Source organism: Meriones unguiculatus, chromosome 4, assembly GCF_030254825.1.
Source record: "Meriones unguiculatus strain TT.TT164.6M chromosome 4, Bangor_MerUng_6.1, whole genome shotgun sequence".
Classification (NCBI taxonomy): domain Eukaryota; kingdom Metazoa; phylum Chordata; class Mammalia; order Rodentia; family Muridae; genus Meriones; species Meriones unguiculatus.
The window spans coordinates 125,282,433-125,301,415 of record NC_083352.1 but is presented as its reverse complement, the minus strand read 5'-3'; the positions used below and the strand labels follow the sequence as shown (position 1 = coordinate 125,301,415).

Here is an 18,983-nt window from a genome sequence, read left to right as displayed (position 1 = left end):
GAAGAGGCTAAAGTTCCCACCGTAAGGAAAATGCTTGGTTCGTTGGAGGAACAGAGAAGCGGAGAAGAGGTTGGAGTTAAGTCAGGGAGCCAACTGGGCAAGCGATTCTTGAAAGCCAAGCCTGCACGTGCTTTGCCTTGTAGTTAGTCTTTGCAATCGTTCTGTTTATTCTTTTAACATGTTTATTTAGTATCTACTTTGGTGTTCACCATCTAATGTATGGAGACAGACAACAAGAAAATAAACATAAGCGCCAGCTGCCCATCATAAAATCATAAATATTTGTGTTTCTCCAATGGTTCAGAGAGGGACATGGCGGAGGCAGCCCTAAGCTTCAGAGTAGGGCTCCTCCCCAGCTGGCACGGCAACCCAGGTAGTAGAGGAAACACGAATGCTTCTTCCTCCAAGGCCTCCTTTCCCCTCAAGATGGCTGACAAAGGCCAAGCTGGGGTGAAGGCAGGAAGCAGTAGAGGGGTTCCCAGCGGGGGACCACCACAGCGTCCTGGGCAGTCTTTCAGCAGAGGGGTGGTGGAAAAGCCGAGGCAGGGTTGCTGTGTGACTCCAGTGGGAGCTCTTCCCTCTCTGAGCCGCACATCCAGACCTGCGAAGGTGTGCTTGCGTGTGCGTGGAGGGCGTGGGCTCAGGGTCGGGGGACACCATAGAAGGTCTCAGGTAGAGGGCTGGGCTCTATCCAGAGCGCCCGTGGGTTCGGATCATCCGGGAGGGTGACCGGCCTGGCATAGGGGGCCAGGGGCGGAACCCGAGGAGGCGGGGTGAGGAAGCTCGGGAGGGATTTCAAATCTCCCTCGCCCGTCCCCTCGGCTCGGCCAGCCGGTGAGTGGCTGCGGCGGGGGCGCCCCCGGGCGAGGGCGGGGCGAGGGCCGGGGCTACAAGGGCAGCGGCGCCGCCCCCTCCCCACCCACTCCCGTGCGCGCCGGCCCGCAGCGTTCTCGCCGCCGCCGCTCGCCTCGCAGCCGCAGTCCGCGTGGACGCTCCCGCCGAGTGCCCCTCACGAACCCGGCTGGCCCGCTGGCTCGAGGGCGAGCTCACGGCCGCTCTCGGCCGGCAGCGCGGGGGTTAAGCGGCCCAAGTAAACGTAGCGAGGTGATCGGCGCCGGAGATTCGCGAGCCGGGCACCCCGCGCCGCCCGCCGGCCACGACCCGCGGCGCGATCGCGGCGCCGCGCCACTACCAGCCTCGCGACAGGTGAGCGCCCCGCGCCTCGAGGGCGCCCCCAGGGCCCTGGGACCTGGGGGTGGGGGGTGGGTGCAGGGACGGCAGGTCCCCCGGCGGCGCCTGGAAGTTTGCGGGGACCCTGGAGGGACGGAGCGCGTGGCGCTTAGCGGGACGGGGACCGGGCACGGGGACAGAGGAAGCAACGCCCCCGCTGCACCCCGCCACTCTGAAGAGTTGAGGGGAGGAGGCGTACAGCTTGCTGGAGTCTAGAGTTGAGATACTTGGGAATGCACTGGGGTCCGAGTGGAGGCTTTCCCAGGGACCAAGTGTCCTTACTTGGATTGTGTCTTGCCCGGAGCCTCCTCAGGAAGGGATGGTCGGGATGTAGACGAAGAAGTTGTCCCATTAAGGTGGCGATCCCTTTTCACTTGAAACTTAGCATGACGGGCACCCCCGGGTTTGGATGGCGTCCTGCATACCAGCGAGTGGGGATGCGAGATGGGCGTTGTCCCGGGGGGTCCTCCGGAGCAGAGCCACCTGAGCTGAGGCGCGGCCGGCTGCTGGGAGGGGCTGGCTGACTACACCTGGACGGGGAGGAGCCAGCCGGGGGCGGTGCCTTCCCATGCCAGCTGCCCTAGGGGCTCATTTTTCATTCTTAGCTGTCTTCCGGTGTAAGGTAGCCCCACTTCCCAATCCATACACGAGGCCTTAAATTGAATAAAAAAATCTCTTGTCTCCACTTCCTAGTAGGCAATAGTCTGACCTTCAGGGATTCCTTAGGGATGCATGTGGAGTACCTCCAGGCTAGAAGGTGCAATAGTAGAAAAGCAGAGGGACCTACTGCGTTCACAAGGTTGGACTGTCCAGAGGCGAAGTGTTTCTTGTTCCAGTCTCACCTGTGGTTGTGGTCCAGTTCTCTCCACACGTCTGGCTCCAGCCTGCCACCCCCGGCATCCCTGAGGCATGTGGCGTCGATCCCCTGGGATTCCCGCTTTGCAGCCTGAGGCCTTTGAATTAGAAGGCATCCAGGGCCCAGTAGAGTGATGTCTGGCTTGTGGATGATGTGGGGTTTGGTGGACTCAACACCAACCTTACTCTGTCCAGCAGGCCTGTTGAGTCTTGCGTGTCAGCCCTTGGAAACCTCAGGTATATACTTATCCAGATTTGGGCATCTCCCCTCCCCCACCCTAGTATCTTGGGCCCAAATCCAGAGCCTTACTTATTTCAGGCAAGCCATCTACTCTAGATCATCAGCTTCAAGGTAAACTTGTAGGGATGGTAATACAACAAGCACCGGTGCTTACTGTAGTTGGCCCCATTTCCTCCCAGCACATGAGTGGAAGCCAGGCCGCCCCTTTCAGGCAAGCGCAATCTTGGGTTTGTGCTTAAGTTATGCTATTGCAGAGCGCTTACCGTCTATCCCTGTGCTTTAGTTGTAACCTTTGCGCAATAGGAACAATCCTCACGAAGATTACGGACGAAGCCGGGTTGTGAACGCTTCAACCCCCCATCTTCAAGTCAGTGGGGATAAGCACTCAATGGCCTAGCACCTAGAGCGGGCCCCAACACACAAATGTGAGGTATACTGTGCCTAGTGGAATGGAGAGTCACCTCTGCCAGCCCCTCCTTTTCCTGCCTTCCTGAGGTACTCTTGTTTCATTCTCAGCTATGGAAGCATTTCTAAACCATCATTGTCTGTGACTGGGGAGTTGGCAGGAAGGGCTGTCTTTGTTTCCTTTTTAAAAGAATTTATACTTTATTTTGTATGTGTGTACATGAATGTGGCACCATTGTGAAGGCCAGAGGAAAACTTGTGGCACTACACTACTATGTGGGTCTGGAGATCAAACTTTTGGATATTAGCCTTCGCTGCAAGTGCCTTTACCTGCAGAGCCACCTCCATCACCAGCCTCTTTGTTCCCTGTTGAAGAAAAAGGGTGCATTTTTATGGTTTGGGGCCACTTTTTGCTTCTTCCCGCTCCAAACTGGAGGCTAGCTAAAGGTGTAATTGCCAAGCTAAGCAAAATCCTTTACCTTTCCTGTTGGGGTGGAGAGAGCTGAGACAAAGGGGCTGGTGAGGCGGCTGGGGCCAGCCACATCCTCCTTAAAGCCATAGGCAAAAACCCTTACCCCTGCAAAGGTTGGGGGAGGGGAGAAGAGGATCTGGGAGCTGCAGGGGGCTGAGGGAGGAGGAAGGGAGGTGGGGTTGAGGAGGCTGCTTCCCTGCCTGCCCTTCTTCCAGCCATGTGGTGCTTGTGACCCGGGGATGCCTGTCACCCCTCATTATTGCAGCCCGAGGCACCCGAGTTCAGGGGACATTTGGACAAGTACCACCCAGGGAAATGTCCTTTGGCATTCCTTTGTCCCAAGCCAACTTCCATGTCAGTGCCACCTGGTTCTGGATACCATTTCCAAGATAAATCTGGTTTCCTGGCTCCTATCCTGTGGTACAGGGGCAATCTCAGACCTGATGGATTCCCCCCCTTAAAAATGCGAAAAATACGGTCGTCTGTTTGCATAAGTTGTTTCAAACGAAATGTTCATTCCTTTGCCCCCAAGGGCTGGCATGTGTCACCCGGCCTGGCCACAGGTGTAATTTTTTGGGTGGTTTGGCTTGTTCTGGCTTGGCATGTTCCTTTCTCTCCCCCTAACCTCCCTCAATACTTTTTATTTCAGAGTAGGCCATGTCTGAATGTTATTCCTGTTCTTTGCAAAAGTGTGACTTGGTGTGGTTTGTGTGTGTGTATGTATGTATCTGTATCTCAATCTCGTAGGGGCCCACTTCCCTTATTATGACTAGCTTCTTTTAGTAGGGGACATTCCAACTTGTTACCGCTTGCTACCATCTCAGGACTGATTGCTCTGCAGAAGGATAGATGAGCAGATGTTTGAGGTCTGTCTCTGGCTGGAGACGTGCACATTGGCTGTTGTGCTGAGGAGTGGGATGCACCTTACCCATCAGTAGCTAGAAGGATCAGGTGGGGTCCAGGATATTTTTAGATTAGCAAACTGATCGGTCATTCTCAATTAGTTGAGGAAAATTCTGAGTTTAATTAAAATCCTTTGTCTGTATGGTGACAGGATGCTGAAGCAATAGCAGCAGGTCCTAGGGTTGAGCTTCCCTTGTTCTGTCTATAAAATGAGCCTCTCTTGCTAATTGATTGCTGGCTAATTGCTGGAGATGCTAAAACTTCAGTTCAGTTAACCAAATGAAGGACCCGAGGAGTCAGATGTTGAGGATGTAGTTTAGTGATAGAACACTTCCTCAGCCAGCATGAGGCCCTGGTTTTAATCCACTGAACTGTGTGCATTCACAAAACAACACATTTTAACTCTTGTTTGCTTTTGGGGGGTTGATGCATATACCTGGCTAGACTGACATTTGCTATGACATGACATGTAGCACAGGCTGGCCTTGAATTTAGGCATCTTTTTGCTTCAGTTTCTTGTGCTGGGATTAGCCACATGAACGGTTTTTGTTTTGTTTTGTTTTGTTTCTTTTTGGTCTTGCTTGCTTTTGTTGCTGGGGACTGAATCCAGCAGGACCCTGTTCATGTGTAGGTTAAGCAAGTGCACAACCTCTGCATTACGTACACAGTCCCACTCAGGTGTTCCGTGTGAGAGTCCAGGCTGACTTAGTTCACTTTGTAGGGAGGATTGCCTTGAGCCTCTCATTTTCCTGAATCCCCTCCCAAGTGGATTTTAGGTGTGTGCCACCATGCCTGGGGTTTATTTGGTGCCTGGGGTTGATCTCAGGGGCTCCATTTATTCATGCATGCTAGGCAAGAACTGAACTCTGTTCCCAGCTTGGGAGCTGTGAACGTTTACAGTAAGTAAACAGGCCAGAGGAGCATGCATTATGGTAAAAGTAACAAATGAGATATCAGGTGCAGGTTTTTCTACTTTAAAGTTGCACCTTCTAGCAGGAACTGTCCTGCCTCTTAGGAGGTGTGGAGATGCTGAGGAGGTTCTGGAGAGGCTCAGGACAAATGGATCACAGTTAAGATCACTGGCTGTTCTATGACTGGACCCAAGTGTTGGATTCCCAGCATCAACATGGCCACATACAAGTTCCAAAACCCAGTGTAATTCCAGTCCCAGGGGATCTGATGCCCTCTTTTGGCATCTGCAGGTACCACACACATACACATCAGACATGCAGTCAAAATACTTCATACAAGACATAAAAGTTTTTTTTTTCCCAAGACAGGGTTTCTCTTGGCCTCGAACTCAGAGATCCAGCTGCCTCTGCCTCCCTGAGTGCTGGGATTATAAACATGCATCACTACACCCATAACAAAAGTAAGTCTTTAGTAAAAGTCGACCTGGGTGGTACTTGTTCTGCAGTCTAGGCTGGCTCTGCAGTGAAACGCTGGGTAGTCCTTTTGGCCTTAGTCTCTGGGCATTATAGGGCTTGTCATGCAGTGCTCAGCTGACTGTACATCTTAAAGAAAGCTTGTGCTGGTAGATTCTCAACTGTAGTTTCTTTGCAGCAGGATAGAGAGGCCTGCCCTTTTCTTTGTTTTATGAGCATGTGTGTGATACATGTATGAATTTGTATAGGAGCTTGTGCCTAGGTATGTTTGGAGGTCAGAGGTTATCCTGCCTTCAGTCTCACTGGCCAGAGGCCACAATGGGGTTACAAGCCCCTTCTTGGCTACAGTTATCTTTTCTCTCTGAGTCAGTCTCTCCATGTTTGTCTGACAAGTGTTCTTACACATTGAGCCATTTCTCCAGAACCTTTTTTTTTTTTAATTTTCTTTTTTTTTCTCTGTGTAGCCCTGGCTGTCCTGGACTTGCTTTGTATAGTGGGCTGGTCTCGATTTCCACCTGCCTTTGCCTCCCCAAGCACTGGGATTACAGGTGTGTGCCACCACGAGTGCCTCTTCAGAACCTTTAAGAGGTTAAAAAAAATTGTATGTGTAGGTGAGTCTAGGTTCCTTCAAGGCTGGAATAGAGGCATTGACCAAACTGCAGCTGGAGAACAGGTAGTTGAGCAGTTGTGATGTGAGTGCTGGGAACTGAACTTGGATCCTTTGCAGGAAACAGTACATGCTCCTAACCACTGCTCTATCTCCAGCCAAGTCCTGTAGGTTTAAATTTTATGTGTAATAGTGTTTTACTGCATGCATATGTATGAACCACATGTGTGTAGTGCACATGGAGGCCAGAAGTGGCCATTGGATAGCCTGGAATTGAGGTTGTGAGCCACCAGGTGGGTGCTGGGATACAAACCCCGATCCTGTGCTGGGATACACCCCAAAGTCAATGCTCTCAAACCCCTGAGCCATCTCCATCCCTGCATTTATTAAAAAGAATATTACCAGCTTTTTGTTTGTTTGTTTCTTTTGTTTTCCAAGACAGTGTTTCTCTGTGTACCATGGTTGTTCTGCAAATCACTTTGTAGACCAGGCTGGCCTTGATCTGAGAGCCCCCTGCCTGTGCCTCCCAAGTGCTGGGGGTAGAGGTATGTACCACTTTTCCTAGCTCCCAGCTTTTTATGGTGTAACTCTGGGTGGTTTTGAACTTGTCATACGTCTGGCGCCCAAATGCTGGCATTGTAGGCATCCTGAGTCACAGACACTCTTTTCTTTTTCTTTTTAAGGCAGGATCTGACTACTTCCCATGTGGCATTGGACCCCCAAGTCCAATGACCCCAAAGTCTTGGGACTTTGGTCATTTGGTCTGTATTCAGGGGAACTGGTATCAAAGGTATAACTGGGGCAGGGTGTATGGCAGAATGAGAAAGCCATATTCTGGGCTAGATTATCTTTTATAATCATCTGTTCAAACTACAGGTCCATCAATGGCCACTACTGATATATGAGGTGAATCCTGATGTGGTTCTTGGAACTTAGCAGAATTTAATTCTAAGACAGCAAGGTAGCATTGCTGCTTTTGTTAAAGGGTGTCCCTTTCTGCATGATGGCACACACCTTTAATCCTAGGACCCAAGAGACAGGCAGGTGGGTCTGAGTTCAAGACCAGCCTACTCCATGTAGGAAGTACCTGGCTCAAAAAAAAAAAAACCCCAAACCAAAACTGCTAAGTGTACACATGCCCCTGTACCTAAACTGGCATACTTGTGAAGGTAGGACGACTTGAAGTAGTTTGTTCTTCCTGTGTTCCTGGAGATTGGACTAACACTGGGGGCTTCGTGGCTTCGTTCCTTATTTGATGAGCCATAGCTTTGGTTCTCTGTATTTAATTTTTTTGTTTTGTTTTTTTGAAAAAGGGTTTCTCTGTGTAGGCCTGACTGTCTGGGACTTGCTCTGTAGACCAGGCTGGCCTCAAACTCTGCCTCTGCTTCCTAAGTGCTGGGATTAAAGGCATGTGCTACCACCACCAGACTTGCATTTAATTTCTTTCCTTTTTTTTTTTTTTTTTAATGAGCTTTAGTGTAAAGGTGTCAGATCCCTCAGAATGGGCATTACAGAATTACAGATAGTTGTGAGCTGCCATGTGCGGGGTGCGGGGAGTTGAACCTGGGTCTTTGGAAGAGCAAAAGTGTTCTTAACCACTGAGCCATCTCTCCAGCCCTGCATTTAACTTCTTTCATCAGGATTTATTTTTATTTTGTTTGGGTGTTTTCCGTGCACCTCTGCACCATATACATTCAGTACCCTCAAATCAGAAGAGGTTATCCTTTGGAAGAGCAACAAGCCCTTTGACATGAGCCTTCTATCCCCACACTTGGGCCATTTTCCCAGGGTAAGAAACCCGGGAGTGGTTTAAGTCTCTTTCTCTTGGAGCTTTGTGAATCTGACAAGGCTCTGCTTTCTCTGAGCTATAGTGTATCATCCTGTAAACAGCCTGTCCTCTTTTTTGTTTGTTTTTGTTGTTTTTTTATTCACTGTGATGTTCAAGGGAAATACTCCAACATCTGATCACAGCTGTTCTCATGGCAGGGGGCACAGGCAGAAGGCTGTGAATTCTCAATGCCCCTACATAGGAACTTAAAAGGAGCAGGTGAGAATCTTTTTCACCCTCACCTACTTTCCTTTGTTTTGTCCTAGGGCTGTTAAGTGGACTTCATGCCCTTGACATCCTCCTTCCTGCCAGTGAGGTTTGATGAATGCAATTAACATTACAAGATGCTAGGTAATAGCTCTTTGCTGGCAAGCTTGGAAGAGGTGGATGACATCAGCTCTCAACTTCATTGCAGGGGTTAGAAGGAGTTCCTGGGCCCCCTCTTGAGTCTAATTGGGGGTGTCATTTACCCCTCTTGTCTGCCACATTGCATTTGATCTCCTTTGACCTGGTTCCTGCATAGCTGCCCAGTCTCTTGGAAAGGGTCAGAGATTGCCTTTGCTCCCAAGGTTAGGCCGCCACCTCTTGGGAAGGTAAATACAACACTAGATCACGGTTCATGCCATGGAGTGCCCCTGAGCCCCAGAGTGGCTGATGCATCCTTAATAGCACTTAAGGGTCTATCTCCTTGGCTCCGGAAACATGGGGAAGCATGTGCCCTCCGGACTGCCTGGGCATTAGGATTGGCAGGGTCCCTTTTGGTGTCCTAATTAACTCCTCCTGCATGGTTGACTAGGAGATGCATGTTTGTGCTGTGTTCAGGCTACATACAACAGAGAGCTGAGAACAATACCTATGTTCAGTTTGACGAGGCAGTGTGGTGGCCGGACAGCAACACTGGAAAATCCCCTGCAAAGGTAGCCTTCCCCCTGGGAAGGAACAGCCAGTTTAGTGCCCCTACTGGAAAATCACAGTAAATAAGGGCGTATTATGCAGGAAGTGCCAGTTTTTAACTATCTGAAGCCAAAATGAGGTACCTGGGAAGAGATTTGTTTCTGGTATCATATACTAATCCCTGATGGTGAACTAATTTTTGGTGTCACCAGGCTCTGAATGCAAGTATGTTCTCTTTGCCTAAGTTATATATCCAGTCTGACACATTCTTTCCCAACCCACCCCCCTTTTAAAGACAGGTCTAATTTGTAGTCCTGGATGGCCTGGAACTCATTATGTAGACTCTGTGTGCACACTCTAAGCTTGCCTGGTATTTGAGGAGGGTAGAAGAGGGGGTCACATCCCATGTAACTAGAGTTATAGCAGTTGTAAGCCCACTTGTGGGGGTGGTGAATCTCGAGCCAGGTACCTCTGCCAGAGAACTGCCCTTAACAACTGAGCATCTCTCCAGCCCCTGTGCAGTCTGTCCCTGGGCACCCAGGTAATAGGCTGTAATGGCAGTGCTCATTTCTACGCCCTGGCTGTGGGTCCAGGCAGGGTTTGTGGGATGCTGAGGTGCTTCTGGGAAGGTATGCTGCCCACCCTTCAGGCACTGCCCTCTAGGCACTGCTAATGCCCTGGGGGAAAAGTCCGGGGTAGTTAATCATTGTCAGCTCTGGGCAGCAGGTCCACTTGGACCTATATAGGAAGAGGGCACACACCTGTCTGGCTTTTGGTTGACCCAGATAGGGCCTGTCTGAGGGACTGAAGTCCAAGGCTGTGTGAGAAAACCCACCAGCAACCCTGGATGAGAGGTCTTGCATGTGCTCACGTTAGGCCTCTGACTCCAGCAGTTCTTGACTGTATGCCTCCTGTTCATAGTGAGTGCGCCTTGAGGGAATGGACCTCAGTGTCCCCCTGGTGTTCAGCCTCCCACTCATGGAGCCGACACTGATTTGGTCTGAGAGGCAATGCATCTTTAGACTACATCCCGGCAGCTTTCCTGAACGTCTGCCTTCCTGGGCTCAGGAACTGGCCACAGTCAGCTAGTTTGTTCTACCAAGTCATGGTGCCTCGCTGATGGGACTGGATCAGATGGTTCCCCTGTCTGTGTGGAGCAGAAGAGAGTCCTTGTGTTGAGAAAAAGTCCAAGCTCTGGACTGTGGACCATGTTGTTGGCCTAGGAGCCCCATTTGTTTGTGTAACAACAATGATTCTCTAATGCTCAGGTTAAACAGCCAGAGATCTTGATAAAGTTTAAAACCCTCAGTGGATGAATCAGGTTAGTTAACGTTAGCCTGAGACCGCAGCTATTGCCTGCGTATCCAGTGCAAGGAGCTGGCTCTGGCCTACAGATGAAATGAGATGTTCACATGCCCTGCTTGTAAAGTGCTCATCATGCTTGAGCAATTGTACGGGATGCTTGCAGTCTGGACCCCCACAACGAGGCACAGGGCCTGTTCACACTGCTATACAGTGCCCCCTAGTGGACGCACAAAGCCTGTCGTGTAGTTGGGCAGCAGCTCCACGTGCTGCTTCTCAAAGGTTCACTAGGTAGATCAGCCTTTTTTTGCAAGGAGACTGGAACCCACATGGGCAGCTGCTCTCCAGGCAGAGTTCCAGGAGTGTATGTGGTGAGTGCCTGGTGCCTGTGGATGGCTATAGTCAGTCCAAGGTCAGAAGCATACAAGTCTGTGAACTTTTAATTCAAGCACGCAGGAGGAAGAGGCAGGCAGAGTCTGAGTCTGAGGCCAGACTGGTCTATATAGTCACAGGGCAGCCAGGGCTGAGTCCTCCACACCCAGCTGTGTATGAAGTGTGTTTGTGTATGTGACTTGATCATGCAGCTCTCCTGAGAGTTGTCAATGTCAACGGGTGGACACAGCAGTAGAAGGAACATGGCTCACAAAGGCAGGCCAGGAATAGTTTATGCCTCCAATCTCGTGTTCTGAGGCTGATTTCTAGGTGTTCAAGGCCTATTGTTGGACTGAGTAGATAGTGTCTCACAATGAAAAAGCAAACTTGGCTTTCGTTTCCTGGGGTTTAAAAAAGCCTTTTTGTCTTTCAGATTCTAGACTCAATTTTATTATTTGAAAATATTTGTTTTCATGGGTGGATGTTTTGTCTGCATAAATGTGTGTGCAGTGCCTGCAAAGGTTGTTAGATTCCCCTGGAATGGAAAGATTATTAGCCACCATGCAGGTCCTGGGAATTAAGCATATATGATGGTACTGGATCCACTGGAACTGGAGTTACAGGCAGGTATGAGTTGCCATGTGGGTGCTGGGAATTGAACCCTGATCCTTTGGAAGAACAGCCAGTACTCTACAGCACTGATATTTATCAGGGTCTTATGATGTAGCCCTGGTTGTCCTGGAACTTACTATGTTTACCAGGCTGGCCTCATTCCTAGAGATCTGCCGAGTCTCCCTTCTCTGTGCTGGAGTTAAAGGCATATGCTACCATTCCTGGCTCCTGTATTAGTTTCCAACTAGGTTTTATTATGTGGCCCAGGCCAGCTGTAATGCTTTTGAGACAGGACTTCTCTGTGTAGCCTTGGCTGTCCTAGACTCACTTTGTAGACCAGGCTCACCTTAACTCGGATCCACCTGCCTCTGCCTCCATGAGTGGTGGAATCAGGCATGTGCTACCACACTCAGCTGCCAGCTATAACTCCTAAAGCCATTGTTCCTTAGCTTCCCAAGTTCCTATAAATAGGCTTTAATTTTCTTATCCTAGTAGAAATTCCCTAAGGGTTTAGCTATGTAAATTTTCTGTTAACCTAGCTATATTCCTATTTTTACAATTTAATTTTATATCTTCTTGCATGTGTACACAAGCCTGCATTTATCAGAGGAAAATGCAGGCATTTCTCCATGTGGGTTTGGGAATTGAAATTAGGTCCTAAATCTTCATGCCAGCACCTTGGCTGAACCATATCTATCTCACTCAGCCCAGATTTTTCCATTTTATTATCTCATTTTTACAGTTCAGAGGCAGGGTCACTATTCTACCTTTCTTGTTTTATTTTATTTTTTATCCCCAGTGCTGGATTTTCAGCTCTGGTTCCTGAATGCTAGGCATACACTGTACTAATACTGAGGTACATTCTCAGCATCCTCTGTCTTTGGAGGCAGCATCTCTTAGTGTCCCTGGCTGCACTCAATCCTTCCTCAGGTCCCCTAGTGCTGCTATAGGGCCATATTGCATTTCATGTTGAAATCTCAGGTTCTTTCCTGCTGCACACTTGTCTGTGCAGGCTCTTACAGTGTAGCTCTGTATATCCTGGAGATCCATCTGCCTTTGCTTCCTTAGTGTTGTCTGGCCAAATACAGGTTCTTATATGTACATATACCTAATTGGAGCCCATAAAGTTCTAGCCAGTATGCCAGGTCACAGAAGCCTATTAACCCATCAGTGAGGCCCTGGCCTGCACTCTTAGCATTTACTAGAGGGAAAGCTGTGGGAAGACCACAGCCGGGAAGTGGGGTGAGGCCACAGCAGGCCTGAGCTGTTCTTTTCTGGTAACTGCCACAGCCCTTTGCTTTTCATTTTTGCTTTTCCTCCATCCTTCCCTTCAGAACTTGGGATTCAGTCCCAGCTGAGAGAGGGAATGAGTGACAGGCCAATGGGTCCCAGAGGATGGTCTGGGGTGGAGCTTGTGCTGCCCTGGAGAAGAGAAGCCTGTTTGAGGCAGGGGCAGAGGGAGGGAGACCTGGAGACAGAGCAAACAAAGGGGTCATGAGGGAAAGAGAGTGCTGGCTTCTTGAGGCTCTGCAGAGGCTGGGCAGGAAGAAGGGGTCAGGGACAGAAGGGAACTTAGGCTGCCTTAAGCAGGCCTAGGCAAATATGTCCCAAATGGCAGTGTTTGAAGAGCTGGCCAATTTCAGAGCAGCCCGAGGCTCAGACCTCAGCCATAGCATCATCCTCTGTCCTGGAGCAGGTGTGTGGCTTTGAGCCCACCTAGCCGCAATGAACCAAGCCCTGAGCCTCCAAGTTTGGTGAGCAAACAGGCTGTGTTTGGAAGGAGTCTGGGTAGAATAAGCCAGGACGATGTGTCAGTCTGAGACCACATCTCCAGCCTCTCTGGGGCTGGTAACAGAGAACCCACGGTGTGAAACTGGCAGTGTGCCCCCCTTCATGCCCCGCCTCCCTCCTACTTATCCTGGTCTTTTCCCACAGGAAACAATGAAGGGAGACAGCAGACATCTGAATGAAGAAGAGGGTGCCAGTGGGAGTGAGGACTGTATCATCATTAATGGGAACTGTAGTGACCAGTCCTCAGACACTAAGGATGCTCCCTCACCCCCAGTCCTGGAGGCAATCTGCACAGAGGCAGTCTGTACACCAGAGAGCAGAGGTAGGTGTCAAAGCTCCAACACAGAAGGCTCCGTGATGAGCCTCAGAGACTGCCTCGTGGTTTCTTGTGCTGGTGTGCACTCAGAATTATCAGGAGATGCTGATTACTGTCCTCTTCCTCTTAGCAGTTCTCAGAGTACCCGAAATTCCTCCCCCACTGGTTTGGAGCCCCCTGTATTGTCCCTTCTCATCCTTGACCTCTACAGTGTCCCTTAGGAGCTTCTGAAATGATGAAATTGGCTCATTTTCTGTCTTCTCATGAGCTACTTGGCTACATGGCAACACTGGGAATGTATCCAGTGTCAACCAGTTTCATGGAGCGGACTCTGAAAGAAAGGGATTCTTAAAATGTTACTATTAGCTGGTAGCAAGTGGGGAAGGTATAGCTAGGCCCTGTGCCCCATTGCCCTGTGAGTTCATGGAGGTCATGAGGGACACTGGCTTCCTAAAATGACTGGTTTGGAGTTGGCTGAGGACACACTTCAGGCTGGTGACCGCTGTCCAACTTCCCAAATGTGGACTCCCAACTCTTCCTTGCAGGCCGCAGGTCAAGGTCACGGCTGTCTAAGAGGGAGGTCTCCAGCCTTCTGAGTTACTCTCAGGTACCATCTCTTCATGTGTTTCTGGACTTTTCTTTCAGATATGATTGCATGGAAAAACAAGATAAGTGAAATTCTTTACTGTACTAGAACGTCTATATTTTATCCTTCCTGTGTATTTGAACTTATGTCTTCCTGTCTACTATCAGTGTATTAAAAAGAAAACTCACTCATTCATGGAATGAGTTCACCGTGGCTGTGGTACATTTGGCCATGGTATGTTTTGTGTTTTTTTTTTTTTTTGGTGGGGGGGGGGCAGAGTGTCTTCCATCTGCTGGCTTGGATGTCAATGTAAGCCAGGGTGGCCTCAACCAGCCCCTTGGTCACATCCTCCCATATGTGTTGTGAAGAAGTTGGGAGGTGCCCTGGCAGACAGCATTCGGCATTGTCTCAATTCGATAATGTGCTGACGACCAGGGATTTATTCTTTCCAACCCAGTCTGAATTTATGAACATGAGGTGAACTCTCACTAGAGACAAAACAGATGATAGGATATATTTTGGGGACTTCTAGAATAATGTCAATATAATAATGCTTGTGTACCATTGACTCCCTTTATTCTTTTTCTTTTCCATAGGACTCAACAGATGGAGGCAGAGACCATGAGGTGGATGATGATGAAGGTTCTGACATTTTACTTATGCCAAAGCTCACCCGGGAGACCAAGGACACTAGGACATCCTGGGAGAGTCCAGCCGTAAGTCCCACCTGCCTCAGTAGGCACCTCCCACCATTCCTGGGCTGTACAGAAAATAAGGCTTAGAAATTTAAATCAGACTTTTTTTTTTTAAACACATTTGATTTTATGGGTTCTACATGTAGTCATTCGAGATTTGCAGGTGTTGGCAAGTCCCCTACCCCACTGAGCCCCTTATTAGGTTAAGTTTTGATGTCCTTCAGCCACAACAGTATAAGTGGAACTTCAAGGTAAAAACATTTGTTAAGAGCCAGAAGCAGATGAGCTACAGCCGTTTAACACTCACTGAAATAACATTCAATGAACCTGGCACCTAGATCTTGATAAACGAAACCACTTACCTTTTAAACATTTTCTGACTACAGTACCTTTTGAGGAAGCCCTTGCATTCATTTGCTGTTCCTACTAGAACAGAATTAATGTCACCAATGAAATGGCTGTTTTTTCCCCCTTGCTATTCGACCAGGTCTAAGTGCTGATCCTGGATGATAGGCAAGAGGATCAGTGTTGCAATGCAGCACAGCACAGCGGTGACCGTAACTCACCTTGTATAAGAATCCTGACTGCTTCCTTTGCTGCATGGCAGCCATGCACCATCACACCTGGTTTTGTGTGGTGCTAGGGCACAAACTCAGGGCTCCCATGAAATAAACGTTCCGCCAGTTTAGCTATAGTCACAACTCTCAATTGATTTGTGCTTTTGGAAGTGACTGCTAAGCACAGTCATTGCTGGTATCTTTGTTTTTCGAGACAGGGCTTCTCTCTGTATCACCCTGGCTGTCCTAGAACTCACTCTGTAGACTAAGCTGTCCTTGATCTCAGATCCATCTGCCTCTGCCTCCTCAGTGCTGGGGTCAAAAGCTTGCGCCAGCACACCCATCATTGCTCATCTTTATTTATTCAGCATGCCATATCTCCTTGAGAAAACAAGTTCATTCTTGACTGCTGTGACCGTGATGGATTTACGCTTCTCTGGGTGGTGACACAGCTGCTTGTTGCTTATGAGTCATTTTCTTCTATGAGTGTATGCTCTGGCTCAACACGTTGAGTTGAATAGTACATGAAATGAATTCTAATCCAATTTAACCTAATAATCTATCTCAAAATAAAATGGACATATAGCAGTCAGGACAAAAAAACAGAACAAAAAAAATATTGAAATGGAAAGTCACAGCACATCAGTTAAGGGCATGGCAGCTACTATAATTCCATCACCTTTTATGAATTTGTACTTTCCTCTTCTTGCACATCAGACAAGACTCCAGTTTCAGGCTCTCCTGTCAATCTCTGAGAGCTGGGATTACATGCAGGCTATGCCACACCTGATTTACCATACATATGGTGTATAACTATTCAAATTCTGGTGTCAACAGGCCAGGTTCACACCAGGCTGAGAAAATTTGGACTTTTCTGCTCTGCCCTTATCCATTGCCTTCTTGAATAAGCCAGTACCCAGGTTTCTTGTGGTAGAATAATGCTTGGTTTAAGGAAGGTCTCATCCTGAGGGTGGCGACCCCGTGCGGGGTGGGGGGACACCACCCTTTCACAGGGTAACATATCGGATATCTATTCTGCATATCAGGTATTTACATTACGATTTATTACAGTATGAAAATAATTTTATGATTTGGGGCATCACAACATGAGGCTGCCAGTTCAGGTGCCAGATCTGTGTTGTGACATTGGACAGTTTGTGCCCTTCAAAGATACCCTTGTTAAATGCATCCCTGAGTTTACATTCACTTGTATAGTTCAGGTCAGCTTGAGGTCATCTCAAGGCCTTATTCCTTTGGGAGTCTTCACTGGACACCATGTATCTATTCACCTAAGGCCTGGTATATTTATCCTTTCTTACTTTCAGGTCCGAACCCGAAATAGCAACAGTAGCACCAGCCTGGAGAGGCAAAGAGCCTCGCCCAGAGTCACCCGCGGCCGGCAAGGCCGCCGCCATGTGCAGGAGTACCCAGTGGAATTTCCAGCTACCAGGGTTTGTCTTGTCTCTGACTGAAGGATCTGCTTCACTCACCTGCACAGTGCTGTTATGTGTGTAACAGCTACTTTCTTCACACGCACGTGCTTGCCAGTGTCTGGCTCCTCTCTCTCCTGACTCATCCTACTTGGAACTACTTTGAGGAAGCAAGAGCTCCTCAAACCTCAGGCTTCTAGCACACCTTGGAGCCAAGCTGAAAGCCATTGGCGTTGATCACCGCTATTGTCTTTTCCTGTTGTCTTAAGGTGACCCTCAGCAGGTCCAGCACTTTCTTTTTGGTTTCCAGATATATAGGAGCCAGTTAGCCCATGCTGAGCTCAGCATCAGAGCCTCTTCTCTTTTTACCTGTCATTGCACTGTTTATTCTGTCTCTGCTCTGCCCAGGGGTCAGATGGCTACCAATTCCTGTAGTCTTGTGGGTGCTGACTTGTGTCTTCACTCTTGCTTCTCTGGGAATCTGTTGTGGGATACTGTTTGTGTGCCCCCTTCCACTTTGCTTCATTGGGTCTCAATATCATCCTTCTGTCTAGTCTCGGAGACGGCGGGCATCTTCTTCAGCAAGCACACCCTGGTCATCCCCTGCAAGCCCTTGCCTCATAGAAGAAGTAACACCTCAGGGCAGCAGTACCCCATCAGTTGACTTGAGCCAGGACGACCACGAGGATGGCATAGATACCACACAGCTGGATGCGGAAAGCCGAGAGGGAGATAGCACTGAATATCAGGTACCAATGAGAAAGGATATTGGCACATGCTTGTATAAGAGCAAAAATACAGGGAGAACAAAACTAAAAATGATTTAGTGACTAAATGCTTTTATTTCTTTTTTAAAAGATTTCATATCATATACATTTATTAAACCCAGGAGGCAGAGGCAACGCGGTAATACATAGGGAGCTCCATGCTAAGGGTAAATGAAAAACAAAACAAAACCTGATTGTGTAGCCAAGAATTTCTTCCATATCCTTGATCTACTGAATGCTGGGAATATATGCACATGCTACTGGAATTTCTGTGAATCTTAATAGAATTACAATCTAAGGATTTCATGAGTGCACTATGGCCTTTTCTTTATTTTAACCCCCACCAGTCCAGCACCTGAGCAGCTACCATGAGGACATTTTTTTTGGATAATATTTATGGCTTTTGTCAGTTAAGCAGCAGCTGTGTTCTCACACTGTATGTATTCAGGCTCTGAACTGTATTTAACCCGTTGAGGTTGTTGATATACTTTGCCAACTAATACCTTCCTACACGTGGATGTATGCATCTTGACAATGCCAAGTTTTGTGTTGCTTCAGAACCCCTTCTGATGTGGCCCATATATTGCTTCTTAGGAGGAGTCCATGAGTCCAAGGAACAATCACTCAAGTGGGCACAGGCTTCTGTGTGCTTTTATAACTTTTTTTTTAGCCTGTTGAACTGGTGGGCTGCCTCACTGGTCAAGCCTCACCTGAGTTTAATCTCTGCAAAGTGGAAGACAGACTAGACTTCCAAAATGACCTCCACTTGAACACGTGTGTGCATGCAAACATTCAAATATAGACACAACTCCACACTAAAAAGTTGTAAAAAAATTCCTTAAAAAGAACTAATTTTTTTCTTATTTCAGCTTTTTGTTTATATACCACTGAGCTGTTTCCCAAACTCATGCATCACATTTTATGGCCAAGATTTTTTCTTCAGTGAAGTTTCTCAGGGTTCACCTACTTTGACTAATTTTTTTTCTGTTGCTTCTTCCAGGATGAGAAGGAGTTTGGAATAGGGGACCTCGTGTGGGGAAAGATCAAGGGCTTCTCCTGGTGGCCTGCCATGGTGGTATCCTGGAAAGCCACCTCCAAGCGCCAGGCCATGCCCGGCATGCGATGGGTACAGTGGTTTGGCGATGGCAAGTTTTCTGAGGTGAGCCAAGGGCACTGCAGGTTTGGGGGCTCTTAACACCTGATGCCTTGCTTAACCTCTTGATGTGGCTCTAAGGTTAACTTTCTGCCAATGGATGCAGTTAAATTTAGGACTGGAGTAAAGGAAAACATTTCGTGGTTACCTGTCTTAGATACTTGCTGTAGGGTAGAGAGTGGCTGATTTATTCTTTTTTTCTCTTGGTTTTTGGAGACAGTGTTTTTCTGTGTAGCCTTGGCAGTCCTGGACTTGCTTTGTAGACTAGGCTGGCCTCAACCTCAACAGAGATCCACCTGCCTCTGCCTCCGGAGTGCTCGGGTTACAGATGTGTGCCCTTGTACCAGGCTGGCTGCTTAGGGTAGGGCCTTGGTGTAACCCTCAAACTGAGTTCTGTCTGTCTGCTGCTGAGTTCTGGAACTAACAGTACCTGCAGTGAGGCCTCTAACAAGTCTACTGTAAAAGATGTTGTAGAGGTTATAAGAGGTAGCTCTCTATTCTCGCAACGATTCAAGTTACTGCTTTCAGCACTTACCATCAGGCTGCCCACACTGCCTGTCACTCAAGCACCAGGGTTCTAAT

The 18,983-nt window shown here is 48.5% G+C and overlaps 1 protein-coding gene across 8 annotated transcripts in view; it reads left to right on the top strand.

Moving 5' to 3' along the window:
* The first annotated feature begins 940 nt into the window (after positions 1-940).
* The window catches only part of LOC110550088 (DNA (cytosine-5)-methyltransferase 3B), a 37,912-nt gene continuing 19,869 nt past the window's right edge, over positions 941-18,983 (top strand). For 4 of the 8 annotated variants that reach the window (XM_060383047.1, XM_060383041.1, XM_060383044.1 and 1 more), the window contains exons 1-6: positions 1,081-1,206; positions 13,042-13,219; positions 13,759-13,820; positions 14,396-14,515; positions 17,036-17,230; positions 18,249-18,407. In XM_060383047.1, coding sequence (XP_060239030.1) covers positions 13,048-13,219; positions 13,759-13,820; positions 14,396-14,515; positions 17,036-17,230; positions 18,249-18,407 — 708 coding nt within the window. In that variant the 5' untranslated portion in view covers positions 1,081-1,206; positions 13,042-13,047. Of the gene's footprint in view, positions 1,207-13,041; positions 13,220-13,758; positions 13,821-14,395; positions 14,516-16,376; positions 16,503-17,035; positions 17,231-18,248; positions 18,408-18,983 lie in introns of all 8 variants that reach the window. The other 4 variants (XM_060383048.1, XM_060383045.1, XM_060383043.1 and 1 more) reach the window with 2 other exon arrangements.